Below are 17,676 nucleotides of genomic sequence, written 5' to 3'. Positions count from 1 at the left end.
ACTCAAAGGCTTTCTCGAAGTCCTCGAAAATCAAGTAAATTTCTTCTAGCCATTCATTGCACTCCTCAATCATCATCTGTAGTGTATAGTTAAGATCCATGCAAGATTACAGTGGCCAGACACCGTGCTGTTTGTCCTGCAGATGTTTGACGAGGACGTTCTGGATGCGCCGTGGAATAATCTGTGAGAAAAGTTTACCCAGAATATGTAGGAGACTGATGCCCCTCCAGTTGTCAGATTTTGTTGCGTATCCTTTGAAAAGTTTGATGAGCATACTTTTGGTCCAAATATTGGGTACCTTTTCAGACTTTCAGATAGGCTGCTAGCAAAAAATGTAAGCCAATCATCCGTACAGGTAATCAGTGATGTATTTATCATCGTAGCTGTTATTCTATCAGTTCCTGCTACTTCGCCATTCTTTAACTTTTTGCCTCAAAAAAAGCAACTTCTGGTTTCCACTCGAATGAGCTTCTTACATGGCATATACGACCACCTTTTTCTTAAAAACTCACTATTATCAAGGGGCAACTTTCATAATTAACAACTCATTCCCCAAGGCTGTGGTGGGTCTTGTCAATCTAAGAGACATAGTTATTTGCCCTGTTGAACATTCTGAAAAAAATGGCTTCCTCAAAGTTTTGATAGAATTCAATCTGAAAAAAGTGAGTGTGAAGGGGGAGGGTCTAGTTACACTCCGATCACTTTTGATTCCCAAAAAGGGAAAGTGTTGCCTATAGTGGTGTAATATTATAATGTTGCCTCTGATATTTTTGCATCTACTTTTATTACTTGCAACGCTAATATTGACCGAAAACATTCTTGCGACACATTTATGTACTTTGTCAAACATTTATATTTACTAAATATTTTATCGACACTAATTGAAATTTAACCTGTAATAGTAATTTCTCCTAAACAAAACTGAATCCATCTCAAAACTATTTTTAAATATATATGAAGGGTTCGGACTATTTCTAGATCACATGGGTAAACGATATAAATAAAAATTTACTTTGACACAAAATTACTTTTTTCAATTTCTTAGCTCTCTATTGATTCATTAACTTTTGAAAAATTCCATATGAGACAATATTAAAAAAAATAAGATGTGCATTAAACCTACAAAAAAAAAATAAAGACAAAGAATAATTGAAGCGTGAAGTGAATATAAACAAGTATAAAAAAATATTTGGGGCCCAAAAGTAACATAAACTACATTGAATATAGACCTAATAAAATGCATATTAAAAGCTAAATGTAACAGCTCATTGTTTATTGATAATTATTTATATTTGTTTTACACATAGAAAACTGTTTGAATTCATTTCCACTTCGATTTCTTGCTTGGTTGTAAATTTACTCTAATTTAATTCAACATTCACTTCAATATCTTCTGAGAGTCGTATATTAATCCCCTCAGCCCTAGAAAGAGGTGTAGTAGTATTAGTAGCAGTCGGGGGGGGGGCCTCAAAGCTCCTAGACCAGGGATGTGGGTAAGACCTTCTCTTTTGAATGACTCCTAGGTCACATTATGCTACTCGTGAAAACCTATTATAAATTAATTCTTTATTATTTATACTTATTTACGGAGAGAAATAGAATCCTAAACGGAATGCCACATGCATAAATGCATGACTAAGAGCAGCTAGATTTCTATATGCCTCATCTTCATAGTAAACACTCGCTGGAAAATCCTCTTTAAGTCAATGGCATCGGTGAGTCTTTCTCATTTGCCAACAACATGAGGGAAGTTAGTTAAGAATCAACCTTGACAGTTCTTAGCAAGTTCTAAGCAAACTTGAGCTTCATAAATTTTCTTTTGTCAGTAGCTACTGCAACATGTGTTGTCATAGCCAATTTGAAAAGACAAATAACTTGCTTAAACTGATGCTGCTGGCACTGTCTTCCACCTAAGACTTCTCTTAAGCAAGTAGCGCATTGGTAAAACTGAAACAGAACTCAAGCTTTACTTGAAGAGCAGTTGAATCTGGATTTCTTTCCTTATTTGAAAAAAAAACATGTTTTTAGAGCTCAATATCTGTAACTGAAAACTTTTTTTAAAAGGAGGTTGAACTAAGGAGTAAAATGACTGAAAAGTGTCAGAGAAAGCTCTGAAATAATCTCCCATTATTGTCGTGAACCTATAAAAAAGAGTTTTAAAGTGTTATCTATAGAACAGATGCATTTAGAATTTGGCTCTGCTGTGAGCTCATCTGTTAAAACGAGATGGTCTAATTCGCAGAAGATGATATCTAATAAAATATGCCTCTGGAGCGACTTCCATCTTTATGGGAAACACTGCTGCACTGTCAATTAAATTTTTCATTTCAGCTTCAGATATTTGTCTCACTGCTTTTACCTCACTCTATTCTTTTCCTTTTCTCAATCTGTTTTCTGTTTTTCTTGTTTCTCGAAAATTTTTAGATAACCAGTCGGTCAAGGCTATCAAAAAACTATGCATAAAACCTCCTAGTGTTATATATTTGAGCAACCCTCGTAAATAGTAAACGAAACTCTAAAACTATTTTTTGTATGAAAGAAAACAGAAAATGGGGACGTTAAAACTGAAATTGAACAGCAATTAACATAAATTTGAGAGAGGTTGACCCCTCCTTCCACCACCAACTATTTTCAATGAGATTTCTTTATCACAGTGGGTCACAAATGAAAAGAGTCATCAAACAGTTCGTGGTAACGAACTGTAAGTAAGTAGCGACCCGGCTCAATAGTAACCGAAACTCTAAAAAACGGGATTTTGATTCCAATAGATACATCAAAAGAATCAGATTTTAATTCTTATTTCAAATATATAAGTTTCATTAAGTTTAATTTTACCCATCAAAAGTTACGTGCCTGAGAAAATTTGGCTGATTTTCGAAAAAAGGGGGAAAGACCCCTAAAAGTTATAGAACCTTAATGAAAATCACACCATCATATTCAGCGTATCAGAGAACCCTACTGTAGAGGTTTCAAGCTCCTATCTACAAAAATGTGGATTTTTGCATTTTTTGCCAGAAGAAAGATCACGGATGCGTGTTTATTTGTTTGTTTGTTTGTTTGTTTGTTTGTTTTTTGTTTTTTTCCCCAGGGGTGATCGTATCAACCCAGTGGCCCTAGAATATCGTAGGAGGGATCATTGGAACTAACATCAAAAGTTCTAGTGCCCTTTTTAAGTGACCAAAAAAAATGGAGGGCAACTAGGCCCCCTCCCACGCTTATTTTTTTACCAAAGTCACCCGATCAAAATTTTGAGATTGCCTTTTTGTTCAGCATGGTCGAAAATATGATAAATTTGTCTTTTGGGATGACTTAATCCCCCGAAGTACCCAGAGGGAGGGCTAAAAGATATGAACTTTACCCAATGTTAACATATAGTATTGGTTATTCGGAAGTATACAGAAGTTTTCAGGAGGTTTTTTTTCTGCTAGTGGGAGGCAAGGGTGGGTCGGGGGTTATGTTGGAGGATCTGTTCATGAAGGAAGTTTTCATGGGGGAAGGGAAATCGCCATGAAGGGGGCGCCGGACTTGCCAGCATTATTTATTGGTTATTGGGAAGTATACAACCATTTTCAGGAAGGATTTTTTCTGGAGGGGGGGCTAGAGGAGGGAGTTACTCTGGAGAATGTTTCCGTGGAGGATGTTTCTTTGGGGTATGGGACATTTCTATGAAGGGGGCGCCGGATTTCCAAGTATTATTTTAAAAACGATCAGAAATCAAATAAAAAAAAACAAGTTTTTTCAACTGAAATGTAAGAAGGAATATTAGAACTTAAAACGAACAGAAATTATAACGTATGTGAGGGGGTTCTCCCCCAAGTCAATACCTCACTCTTTACGCTACAGTTTTTTTTAGTGCTTTCAAAAGAGCTATCTATTCTAATTAAACGGCCTTTGTGATTCAGGGGTTTGTGAATCAAATTTTTTTTTTACTTTTAACGTAAGGAGCGTGGTATTGACTAAGGGGAGAACCCCCTCATATACGTAATAACATATACCTAATAAAAAAAAACAATAAAAAGACAAGCGATACGGCTCAATAGTAATCGAAACTTTTAAAAACGGAATTTTGATGTCAATAAATGTATCAAAAGAATGTGTTTATAATGCTGATTCTAAATATATAAATTTTATTAAGTTTAGTATTACTCATCAAAGGCAACAAGCCTGAGGAAATTTACTCGATTTTTTAAAGAGGGGGAAACATCCCCTACAAGTGAAAGAATTTTAATGAAAATCACAACGTCAGATTCAGCGTATCAGAAAACCCTATTACATAGGTTTCAAGCTCATATCTGCAAAAATCTGCAACTTTGAAATTTTGCCAGAAGAAAAATATACGAATATAGAAGTTAGTTACGTAAGTTAATTTGTAAAGACATTCATTTAGCAAAAGAAAAGTAAAATTTTTATGCAAATAAAAGCTGCATTAATTAAAACCCGATCAGAAATTAAATAAAAAAAACAAGTTTTTTAAACTGAAAGTAAGGAGCGACATTAAAACTTAAAACGAACAGAAATTATTCCGTATATGAAAGGGGCTGTCCCCTCCTCAAAGCCTCGCTCTTTACACTAAAGTTTTTTATTGTTTTAAAAAATAGAGGTTTGATAACTAGTCAATAGTTAGCGTAAAGAGCTAGGCGTTGCGGCGGGGCCCGCCCCGGTTCTATGCGGCCGCCGGTCGGTGCGGGGTATGTTTTAATGTCGCTCCTTACTTTCAGTTTAAAAAACTTGTTTTTTTTATTTAATTGTTTACAAGCACAAGTTGAACATTAACATTAAGAGCTTTAGTCAAGAGGATGGGGAGTGACCTAACTTTAATAGAGTAAAAGCATTTATTATAGGACAGAACGTAATAAAGGAATTTGTAATACTTTTGATCTGACAAGTGATGCTCATGACTTACGACCACTTCTCCTAGCCAAATAGAATTAACAACAACAACAAAACTGTAAGTTTTTTAACACGACAATAAAGAATAACGTCATATCTTAAAGACAAATATCAATAACTCTAAACAGAGTAGGATTAAGCACCAAGTCCCATACCCTGCTCTTTATATTGTAGTCTTAAGATTGACTCTTTAAGCGTACTGACGTACTAATTCACCGGGTTAAACAAATAGATCGAAATAAGTACCTACAGTATTCAAATATTATTATAGAAAAGTGAATGAAATATATATATAGAAAATTTACATAAATTAATCACGACCAGAAAGTAAAGTAAAAAAACAAGTTCTTTTCAAATGCCAGTACCAACCCCCTCAACCGCTGCCCAGCTAAGAATGCAGCAAGTACAGCCAGTGGGTAATTAGAAGCTCAGCATTTGCTGATTGCCATTCAAAACATTGAAAATGTCTACGTAATTGTTGAGAAATTCATTTTAAGTTTAGCCACAACACTGGAAGACAAAATACAATAGATTGTGAAAGCGACAGCTTTTGGTTGACAAATCTTGCATTCTCTTCTGTTTTTTTGTTTTTTTATGATTTTCACTTTCTTTTAAGAAAGATGTTGATATAGGGTGGAGTAGAAGGCATATTGTTGGCTGAGAGTATTGAAAATTCGTGTGGAGGAGTATGCTTAGAGGGTAGTGTTGGTGCGGGATATCACTTTTCAAAGATTCACGGACAATGGAATGAACATTATAGATATAGAAACCTCCCCACCTATGACGAGAATAAGTTTTCTAACTGTCATAAAATCCAATTCTTATCTCATCGTATCTCCTTGCTAGATCTTTTTCAAAAACCTTTGATTGCTTACTAATTGCTTATCGGATTGTATACTGTACATAATCTGAATTTTAAAACTTTTTTTAAGACCTAGTAATGGATGTGGGGACTTCTGGCAGTAGTCTAAAGCTTCAAAAATCAACATGATGGGAATAGTTACATTGGGGAAACCTAGAGCCGACCTACTAAAACACCCGCCGGATATAGCCTACTGTTGAATTACTGAAGAAGAAGAGAGTGTGGCTATAAGCCTCATGAAAAAATGGGGAAACTTTAATGGGCCCATTAAAAATATCTACTGGAAATGCTGTTTAACAAGTAAAGAATATAGGAGTGTATGACAATAAATCTGTGGGTGCGCTAGAAGTAATTATTTCCTTACCACTGATGTCAAATCAAATACAAACGTACTATATACAAGAGGGCTGTCCAAAGGCCACAACAACAATATCTAAGGAATGGCTAAGGATATTAAGCTGTAACTTAAAAATCAAGTTGTCAGGAAAGTTTAATAAACAAAAGAGGGTAGCTAGTCTCCCTCCTTAGACCCTTTAAGATACTTCTCTTTACACTGATATATATATATATATATATATATATATATATATATATATATATATATATATATATATATATATATATATATATATATATATATATATATATATATATCATAAGAAGCCGTTTAGTTCGAAATAGTCATGAGGGTCTAATTGCTATGCATCCGGGGATACTATGCCCCACAGCCGCTGACCTAAGGATTGTAAATTCAAAATTTTCCTTTCTGAACATGCAGTTTTTATTATTGGGTAAGGGGGAATGTTTGATACCTTGATGGTCTGAATAGACTTAGAATAGTGAGGTAAAATATCGGTGACTGAGTGGTATGTTTAGCTAAAGCAAAAAACGCTATGTGTATCTAAGCTATCAAATACTTTGTGTGTACAATATCTTAGGAACGGGTAAGGGTATTAATTTTAAATTCATGGGGCCACTATTACTACTGCTACTACTACTGCGGTTAAAAATACAGCTGGTTGTGACTATGACAGTGACTACTTTCAACTGCAACAAAACACCACTGTAACTGTGACTGTTTGCAGCTGGTACTATGCTCGATTGTGAACTATTTCCAGGGAATGTCATGAGATGCTGATTAAAATGAAAACATACTATGCGCATGCTACTGGTCAAAAAGACGTATCAGCACTATCTCAGTAATAGCTGAGATCATTAAGTCTAAACTTTTAGGTCATATTGAACAGCACTTGAGCCTTTGAGGGCCGCTGAAGGGAATGTTAAACTAAATCGAAAGAAACTAAATGCATCCATGTTATTAAAAAGGGTATATTAGCAATATCTTACGAGCAGCTACGGGTAACAATATTCAATCAAAGGATACTATTTGCATCCTGGCTGTCAGAGGAGTGCAACTGAAATAGCCCAGGAACAGCAACAGTTACAGTTGAAATTTTTAGGGAATGTTGAGGAGGGTGTGGAAATACATCAAAAGCCGCTAATTAGAAATATTGAATTACAATTGGATATTTTAATTCTTTTGCCAGAGACATGAAAAACTGAAGAAATATTTATTTTATTAGCCAAAACAAAGCTTTGCCAATCTTATACTGAAGCTTTGGCAATCAGATATTGATAATAAAAACTATCCAACAAAGAAGCTTTGCAAAGAAAACTAAAGAGTCAATATAATTTCAATATAAATTATAGATCCATCTTAAGATCAGCAAAAATAAATTCATATAATAATTGAAATTCAAAGTGACCAGAAATTACTATTAAAGGAAAAATTAAACCCAAACAAAAAAAATGGACCATCATTGAAAACATAGAGAAGACAGATCTTAATATAGATGAATAAATAAATGATAAAACGAATAAAGATAAGTTGAATACTCAAGTCAAGCTTAAAACGAAAAAAATTACTACAAAAAGAGCATGGCTATTGGACTTTTTCTCCTTCCCTAACCATAAAGTTGGAAATTTGTTGCTTCATTTACCCTTGTTTATGCTCAAAGGTTCAGCAGTTTACCCCACAAACCGTAAATCTTTTAATCTCTACTTATAAGTATAATCGAATAAAAAAAAATATATATATATATTTACACCATTTATATTCTTTTACGGATAGGAAGTTTTATAGTTTATTTCAATAAATAAAAGGGATCATGCGTTAGTCATTAACATTCGTTCATTTCAAAAAAAAAAGAACTGAAACAACATTTTCAATAAAGATATTCTAGGGCAACCAGAAAGCTTTTTTTTGCTCCACACATGCATGAAGACTCATCAGAAGTTCTGTCGAATCCATTAATTACTTTTACAGACGGAAGAATGCTACCCTGTTGTCTTAAATAGGAAAAGAGGTCATGTACTTATCATCAATATCAATTCTTTTCAAAATGGGGACACAAGAATAGGTTCGGAAAATGATGTTTCGAATTTGAAGAAGCTATTTGAGAAGTTGAACTTTATTTTAACTTTGAAGCTGGATCTCACTGCCAATGTAAGTAATTCTGCTTTGAAATGTTGTGTGTATTTCGGCATATTTGATTCTTTTTTGTTCGTGATGTTTAATATATTAAAATTTACAGAAAACATTACTATTCATACAATAAAACTTATAAGGAACCCTTTCCAGTTATTTTCTAAGCTTTGGCAAAACATTAAATGAAATACAAATAAATCACACAAAAATTCCAAATTTTACAAGGAGTAAACACTGTTGAAAAAAATCAGGAGCTTTTTTATATTAAAGTGAAAAAAATATTTCTTAGAATTATAAGGCCAACCCTTTTTCAGATCGTTCACCTTTGTAATCGGTAGGAAGGCAGATGTTATTGATTAGAATATTATCTGTTTGGATGACTAAATAGGTCTTTGTAGCAATCACTAAGACAGCTGGGTTCTAGTTTCCATGACACACATATCCCTTCATTCCATGATATCCCTATTCCTGCTTTTAGTGACAGCAGTAGTGACGGCCAAATCTATTCCTTAAGACCCATACCCACTACTTCTGTCTTCCTTTAAGTTGAACGGTGACCCCTCCAAGGCAAAGGTACTATTAATTTTCTTCGAGATGCAGGAGCGTGTTATGTCATAGGGAATATTTAAATTTACTTGTCACGTCAGAGGGAGAGTTTACTTTGGTTGTTACGTAAATAGAATTGAGGGTGACGCAAACTTGTGAGACTTGATGAATTTATTGGGAGTCATACAATCTCACGTGACATTCTAGACTTGGGGGCCCGTGGGGAACCCCCGCTTGTAACTTAGGAGGAGCAAACGTTGGGGTTACGTAACGACAGTGCACACGTGGGTGCTTCGTAATGGCAATACAAACGTGAGATTTTGCATAATGGCAGTGCAACCGTGGGGTATTACATAATGACGGCGCCCACGTGGGATATTATATAGTACTCTAAGAGATGTTTTTATTCGGGATTTTCTTTTATTTCAAGGCGTTTTTATCTTTCCAGGCGTTTTTTTCTTTCGAGGCATTTTTTTCTTTTTTCCAAGATGTTTTTAAGACGTTTCAAGACTTTTTTTCAAGAAGTTTCAAGATATTTCAATAAGTTTTTTCAAGATTTCTGTAGTTGTTACGTAATGGGGAATATTTGCCAGTGTTACAGATGAGGCATTCTAACGTGAGGGGCTACCTAGCATCCAATTCCGTTGGTGGCCCTACAATCCAATTTCATTGAGGGTGCCCTAACTAAACCTAATAACTGTGCCCAAGCAACCATTTCAAACATGGCCCTGGGAGCCCAAATAGTCCATTCCGACGGGGAGACCCTAGCAACAAATTTTGATGGTAACCCAGAACCTAAGCTAAGGAACAGAGGCTTCCCTAGCAACCCTTGCCTCGGGAAGGGGGGGGGGGGGGTCCTAGAAAGCAATCCCAACAGGGCCTCTAGCCTAACCCCCAGGGGGTCCCCTGTATCAAATCCCATCGGGGACCATAGTAGCCAATGTTACTGACAAGACGTTTTCAGAAATTTTCAAGATTTATTTGGTTGTTATGTAATGGGGGATGTTTACCAGTGTTAAGGTTGACGCATACACACGCGATTTGTTTCGTTAGGTCCCATGGGGAATCCCCACTTTTAACTGTGGAGGACACACATGTTGGATGTTACATGGTACATTACGAGATTTATTTTTCTTTCAAGGAGTTTTTCTCAGGAGCCTCCATATTCTAATGATTTTTGACCGTATTAGGATTCAAAAGGACATTTCTATCTAATGGACAGGAGCGTTAACCAGCTGGACGAGTTATCTCCAGCTATCTATCTCTAATATTATGATTCGGCTAATACATTCTACGAAACAAAATATTGCATTCAAGGAGAATCTCCTCTTCAAAAATACTAATATGATTTAATGGTTTGCTTGTTTCCAATCCTTTCCATATCAGAGCACAAAAGCATCCCAATCCTATTAATTTTTGGTCTATTAGATATCCCTGTTTATTGCAGCTTTAATGATATACTAATATGATCTAGACAGCTTAAGCAAGCTATTGAATCAATGAGATGACACATACCATTGGTGTTAGATATTTCATTGCGTAAATGATTACATATTGCAGTTTTATCCTGGATCAATAGATCTAAGAAAACACAGGCATTTGTGCATACAAATTTTATTAATAAAAAAAATTTACAAGCATTATTAAAAGAAAGAAAAAGCAATTAAAGATCAACAAAGGAAAGACAAAACGTGAAAAGGGCTTATAAAGGATAAAATACAAGCAAAAACCATGTAATAAATGTTTATGTTAACACTTATTTCATAGGACTACCTGCACCTTTAGAAATGAATATGGCACCCAACAGCAATACTGCCTCTGAAAATCTAGGCTCAATATTTCTAAACCAATTGACTATCTCAGAATTTTCACACAATAGCTTTATTGACTTTTTTGGCTAAAATTCCTGTTTTGCACAAAAATGGCTGAAAACGCTGCTTTGCTATGGGATAGTCTTTTTGGACAAAATAAATGTCTATGTAAGCCGTTTCTGGTAGGAGAATAAAAATACACACACACACAGACACATATACTTACACCTACACATACACATACACATGCACATATACATACACATGCAAATACATATACATATACACATACATATACACATACACATTCAGCTCCCAACGGTCACTATTCAGCTCCCGACGTGTTAAGACGTAATAACTGATACTCTCTTTGACAATATCCAGTTAAAATTCTTTGACCCAGTTTCTCTCAGAGGTCTATATGTTAAGATGTCCTCAGTACCGATTAAGAATTACTAGAAATTCAGTGCAATGCAGTAGTTGCAAGTGCCACTACCATGCTGGACGTGACAAATATGCAGGCATTGAAATATTAGAGTGGAAAAGTGGCTGGCTATGCTTGGATTGCATTTCAAAACAAGAACCATCTGTAAGTAGTCTCAGTCTTTCATCACCTTCTACTTTGGCATTGTCACCGCAGCTTACTCCAAGATCTAGAAGACAGATGTCAACTGATAGCTTTATAGACATATTGAAAGACAATAGGCTTACCCCTAAATCCATACAATCAGTCGCCAGTCCAAGTCTGATACCGCTTGTCAAACTGATTATTTAGCTATAATAGCTTCACCTAGCAGTAAATCTTAAATTTAAGCCCCCAATATGTGTAAGCCTACCCCCCCCCCTCCCGGGCATCCAAAAGTTGCTTCTTGCCCGTCACACAGTCCACACCCTGAAGCCGAATTCAGTAAATCAAGTGCCACAACCCACACAGACTGTAACTCCAACCCACCCTGCTGCCTTCCCCATCCCTCCCTCCCAGTATCCACAACAAATTTGTAGAGTCTTTTAGCCATAAAGAAAGAAATAGAGACTATTATTATTGAAATGTCTAAATTTGGTGCTTCAGATAGTGTCCAAATTTGTGAAACTGATAAATCCCAGGAGACTTCAATATACGTTGATCTAGAGACAAGTTTTACAAGAAATAAATCTGACGAAAAAATTAGTGATACAAACGAAAATCTAAAAGATATTCATGAACTCATTATTAAGGAATCAAGGATGTGCAACGAGCAAAATTTCAATGAGACACGTTTTGATAAAAGCGGGTCCCTGGAGACCAAAAGACAAACCTATGTATTTAAACGATTATATTTTTCCGGGCACGCAACTGCAAATGCAGCCATTGACCCAATTTATAATAAAATTGAATTAAAGGCAAACATTAAACCGGTGGAGAAGATGATTAATGTTAACAGCTGTTTTTACAAATATTCCAGTGATTTTGACGACGTTAGTGACAATTCCGAAGTAAGGAATGTTGCTTGTAAATTTCATCTGAATAATAAGTGTAATAGAGGCTTTTCTTGTAGGTTTGTCCATTCGTGTATACATTTTTCCTGTCAACATCCGAACTGTAAGGTTCCTGTCAACATCCGAACTGTAATCTTCCCCACCTTAGACCCTGCCAAAAATTTAATAGTGGAGTGTTTTTAGTATTAAGTGTTCATTCTTACACATCCGTAAATCTCCCTCGCATCAGGGTCTTCGTTTTTTAGCCCCAAGTTTTCCCCAAAAATACCGAAAAAAACCATTTTTTTCTTTTCCAACGCTGAATTCTCCACGCCAAACTATAGTTCCTCCCTTCAGAGACTTTCGACGTCAATCACTAACCTATGTTTCAACCCTCGCAAAGAAAGTCCACTCCTTAGACCGAACCTCCTCCCATGTACAGCCTATCTCTGCAAATCAAACCCACCCTTTCAAAATGATCCCTTCTCTCTCTATGTCCCCCCTCTTCACCCCCCCCCACTTTATCCTCAAGAACACACCACTCCCCTATATACATCCCGACCCTCATCACACAAGAATTACCCTGGTGTAAATTATTTGGAAGCAAATACAAACTGTCATACTGTTCCACTTTTCCCACCCCCCAAAACTGTCCCACCCTTACAGAAAACAACAATCCAGACTCCACAACCCACAACAAACCACCTTCAAAATAAAAAATCTAAGTCATAGGAAAAATGTTGTGACGCTTCACGATATAATTTTTCAAAATTTATCTGAGTAATGCCGAAAGCTTGAATTTCGACAAGCTTAAGGAAGTAAGCAAAACTGCAGGACTATTGGATCTATACGTTATTTCCATCAAGGAGGTGCATAGCCAAAATCCATCTTTACTAAATTTAAATGGCTACCATAAATTTATCAAATTAAGGCCCCGTGACCATCCTCTGGGGAAAAAAGGGGGCGATGTTCTTCTGTTCGTTAGAGAATATTTATGCCCAAAACCAATTCTTACACCAGATTTTAACGAGTTTGAAGAAATTATTTGGATATGTATTAGACCCAAGGTTTAGCCCCATCCATTAAATATTATTATGGTTAGACTTTTCTATTTCGCTCCCAATCAAAACCTACTATTAAAACAGAATTTCATGGAAAAACTAAATGGCAGCATTGATCAAATTAAACTAAAATATCCTTACGCCAGAATCTTTGTATTAGGGGATAAAAATGATTTATCTTTAGACTCAGCTTGCCGTAATTTTAATCTCAAACAAATGCCAGATTTCCCAACGACGAAGGGAGGCACCCAACTAGATGTTATTTACACTAATATAAAATAATACTATAAAAACCAACTCTGCTTCCTGCACTCGGCTTTAGCTACCATTATTCAGTTAGAATTATCCCAGATTTTGAGGCCAAACACAATTATAAGGTTACCGAAATTTGCTCCAGACCAGTAACAGATAAAGGCTTATTGGAATTTTGAAATTGGATAACAAGCGAAACTTGGAACCAAATTATAAATGCAGAAGATGTTAATGACAAAGTCTTACGGCTCCAAGGACTCCTAACTAAACACTACACTGGATTATTCCCGGGAAAAAAGACCAAAAAGTGGTCAGCCGACAAACCCTTCCAAAAATTAAAAAGAACCAGTATCTGCCCCGTACATATTCCGATCGCAGTCGTAAAAGATTTCTCCGATAAAATCTCAGAGCCACTGGTAGATATTTTCAACAAGATCACAAAAACAGGCGAACTCCCGGTTCCTTGGAAACAAGGTTATGTAACTCCAGTTCCAAAAAAGGTACCGTGGTTGATCTTGACAAAGTTAGACAAATAACACTAACACCACTTTTTTCAAAGCTGTACGAATCATTTTTATCTGACTGGCTCAGAGTCTCAATTGCAGAACATATTGAAGTCCGACAGTTTGGAAACGTCCCAAAAGTGTCAACGTCCCACTATCTAGTAAATATGTGTGACACAATACTGAAAAACCTAGAGACACCTAATACTGGGGCGAATCTCATCTCAGTTGACCTGGAAAAGGCTTTTGATTATGTTGACCATAATGTTTTAGTTGATAAACTTTCCCATGAATTCCAAATCAACCCCTCTCTGGTAAAAATTATCTCATTATTTTTAAGCCAACGATCTCAAGTGGTCAAATACATGAATACTTATTTAGAACTTTCAACAATCTATAACGGAATACCACAAGGTAGTATAACTGGACCCATCATATTCAGCGTTATGATAAAGAATTTGGCAGAAGATATCCCCTTACGATGGAAATTTTTGGATGATATGATTCTACTAGAGGTCGCCAGGAAAAATTTAAAAAGTAGTCCACTAGAAATCCTTGAAGATGTTGCAACAGATGCCCTAAAAATAAAATGTATGTAAGCCCATTGAAATCTACAATCCTAACTATCAGTTTTCTAAACACAATCCCCTCATTTACGTCTATTATTCCAAGTGAACTTATGACACAAAAAAAACTTATAGGGGTAACTATAACCTCCGATCTTAAATGGGAAGCCCATATTTTAAACATAACCAAGCAAGCCAATATTTCCCTAGCTTTATCGCTCTTACATGTTGCTACCAAGACGTCTTCCCGCCGGAATTCGACTATAGTTTTGATGAGCATCAGATCCACTGTTAGGTGCAACGAAGTGTATTTATCGGCCTTACTCTTTGGCTTTCCTCTCGCAGCCACTCCAGCACGTGTGTGTGTGCCACTCCAGTGTGTGTGTGTGTGTGTGTGATTGTGACAGTTACAGTTACAACCATGGAGATTATGACAGTTACATTTTCATTCTTTGCAGGTGATTCATTCTAGAAACAGTACCCAAGGTGTACTTTTTGTCTACCATATGGAGTCCTGTGATGACTATTAAAAAAACAAGTGTTTTCAACTAAAAGTAAGAAGCTACATTAAAACTTAAAACGAACAAAAGTTTTTGCGTAGATGAGGGGGTAATCTCTTTTTCTAAACACCACAATCTTCAAGCTAAGGACTATTAGTACTTCAAATGAAATTATTGTTCTAATTACACGATCCTTAAAACGGTTCTTAACAAAATGGATTAGATTCAAACTTCAGCAAAAAGATCCAAGTGCTTAGGAGGGGGAAACCCCCGTCATATAAGTAATAATATTTGTGTTTTTTAGTTTTAATTTTGCTTTTTGCTCTCAGTTGAAAAAACTTTTTTTATATTTAATTTCTGATCGCTTTTTAAGTAGTCCCAGGTTTATAATGATTTGAATGATTTGATTTGAATAATGATTTGAATATTTTGCCCACCTTTTTCAAGCGCAACTGACATCTATTACACTGACCTAAAGCACAATTTAAATATTTGGTGCTTCAATGTAAATGTAATGGACGCTACAGTGTACTGACTATAAGGCTTAATGAGAATTGGCAACACCTCTGAAGGATAAATGCAAAGCCAAAGACTGGCTCCACCTCCACGGAAAAATTCTTTAGACAACTCAATCCCGTCGAAAATTTATGTCAGACAATAGCCCCTAACATATTCACGCATAAAATTGAGCTGGGAAAGAGAAAGCAAAACGTATAAAAACTATTTGGAATAGATTTTCTGGCAAATTCCCCCAGTCTAAACTTCCCCTGAAAAGTTCGCCCCTGGAAACTTCTCACCCTATGGAGAATTTTAGTAGGGAGGGGGGTACCAGCCCCACGCGACACCCCTGCTGCCATCTACAAATACGTCTAACTCTGTCAGCACACCAAATATGGGCATGGAATCCCCAGGGAGAATGATTGCAAAATCGAAGTGGGTCAATGACCTAAATTTCCAAAGGTCGATTTATTTGCTGGTGTTGTTGTTTTGGTCATGTGCATGCTCGGGGCGAATTTTAAGAGCTGATGGAATAGGAAACAGTTAGATCACGTGTTTACTTCTCAGCCAATCAGAGACTCGGTGACATATTAGCGGCGGAGGATGGCAGAGAATATAAGGAAAGGGTTTTTGCCAAAGTTTTATTAGTCTGTGAATAGAATTCAAAGGAGTGAGAACAGTTTTGACTTTACTTATTTGGATATATATTTGTGATGGCGAGTGGAATGTTTACCCTATTAGAAGTTGATAGTGGAGTTGATGGTAATAATGTGCTTTAAGTGCATTAGGGAAACATATCGAAGACAATAAACTCTATCGCTAATTGTACATGATTAGTATTGTTGTTGTTTTTGTAGTTATTCAGTAAAATTGTTTTGAAATTGAAAACGTTGCCTTTCTGGTTAGGTTAAGTTAGGTCTAATAAATCAGGATCGGTCTAGAGTCCACAGTCAGAGTGAAAGGATTGAAAAATGAATAAATTTGAGAAAGAGAGAATTAGATCAAATCTAGTGTTTATGGAAAAAAATTTGATTTTGGATGACGATTTTCTCGAGTTATCTCTTCAACGCAGGATATTCTCTTGTCAGGGAACACTTGACAATATAATGAGGAATGATTCTCCCCCTTTGGACTATTGTATGAAACTTTTAAAATGTGACTCAAGTGCTTATAGTCAATTTATTGATATATTAATTGGAACAAAGCAGAATCATATCGTGGATATACTTTTGAAAACATATTGAATCCATTTAGCCAATGGATTCAATATAGATGGCTCTCCCGCCATTCGAAAGAGGTAACGTCACAGAGCTACTCCTCTCCCCATTCCCCTCACTGAATTTATGGAGCGAGGACGATCAGTTTCGTTTTAGCTGTGAGAGAGTTGACATCGGAAACCAACAAAAAATGTTCTATACATGTCCATTGTGCATGTACACTCTTGGCAGTTGGACTCAATGTGAAAATTGTACAGATATTGATGACTAGAGTAAAAAGTGCAAATTATGTAATCCTTGTAATTTATATATAGGCTATGCAGTACAAATATAAGGATGTAATTCATATCTTGAAGAGGTGTGTTACTCTCTACCCTAGACTGCACCTAAGTTCCAATTGTCACTATGATAAATGTGATCAGTGGGAGAATCCGAAACGTGATTTTAGTTTATTTCTACGAGATTGGTATCGTCGTGGATTTAGATTATTCTGGGAAGAGGAATCTGGTCTACGATTCAACTGTTGGGCTAACAAGACAATTTGGTTTCTACGTCATCGTTGTGATGACACTGCCTACTATGACTATAAACCAAGTGATTTTTATTTGGCAGTTACCAATTGTGGTTCACCATTTGAAAACACTGTATGTGATATTGCTTCAAATAGACAGATTGAAACTCGTGAATTTCATAATATGAATGCAAATAGTATCATTGACTATACAAATATATATGAGAAGAGTGAATCTATATTGTAATATAGAAAATTTGACCCTGACTTTACAGTCAATCAAGATCAATATACAGTGACTCAAAAATATTTACCAGCATTAGTGGTTCACGACAGTTACATTTACACTGCAAATGAAAAAGCAGAAATCTAAAGTGATGATTTAAAGACATTGTTGTATATATATATATATACATTTTATTAATAAACAAATTCACAAACATTTTTTAAGTACTTTACTCTTAGGGCACTGAAATCAATACTGTATAGGTCTGAGAGGATATTTTCCACTAGAAA

The 17,676-nt window shown here is 35.8% G+C and overlaps 1 protein-coding gene across 1 annotated transcript in view; it reads left to right on the top strand.

The window, feature by feature from the left end:
* LOC148955610 (uncharacterized) overlaps window positions 1-10,945 on the top strand; it is a 104,112-nt gene extending 93,167 nt beyond the window's left edge. The window contains exons 6-7 of the mRNA XM_089107799.1: window positions 8,079-8,258; window positions 10,910-10,945. Of these exons, the coding sequence (XP_088963925.1) occupies window positions 8,079-8,258; window positions 10,910-10,945 (216 nt within the window). The remainder of the gene's footprint in view (window positions 1-8,078; window positions 8,259-10,909) is intronic.
* Window positions 10,946-17,676: the final 6,731 nt, after the last annotated feature.

Source organism: Artemia sp. Qi Xiang Cuo, chromosome 2, assembly GCF_049724085.1.
Source record: "Artemia sp. Qi Xiang Cuo chromosome 2, ASM4972408v1, whole genome shotgun sequence".
Taxonomy (NCBI): Eukaryota; Metazoa; Arthropoda; class Branchiopoda; order Anostraca; family Artemiidae; genus Artemia; species Artemia sp. Qi Xiang Cuo.
The sequence above is the reverse complement of the archived record's forward strand: the minus strand, read 5'-3'. Positions and strand labels throughout refer to the sequence as shown.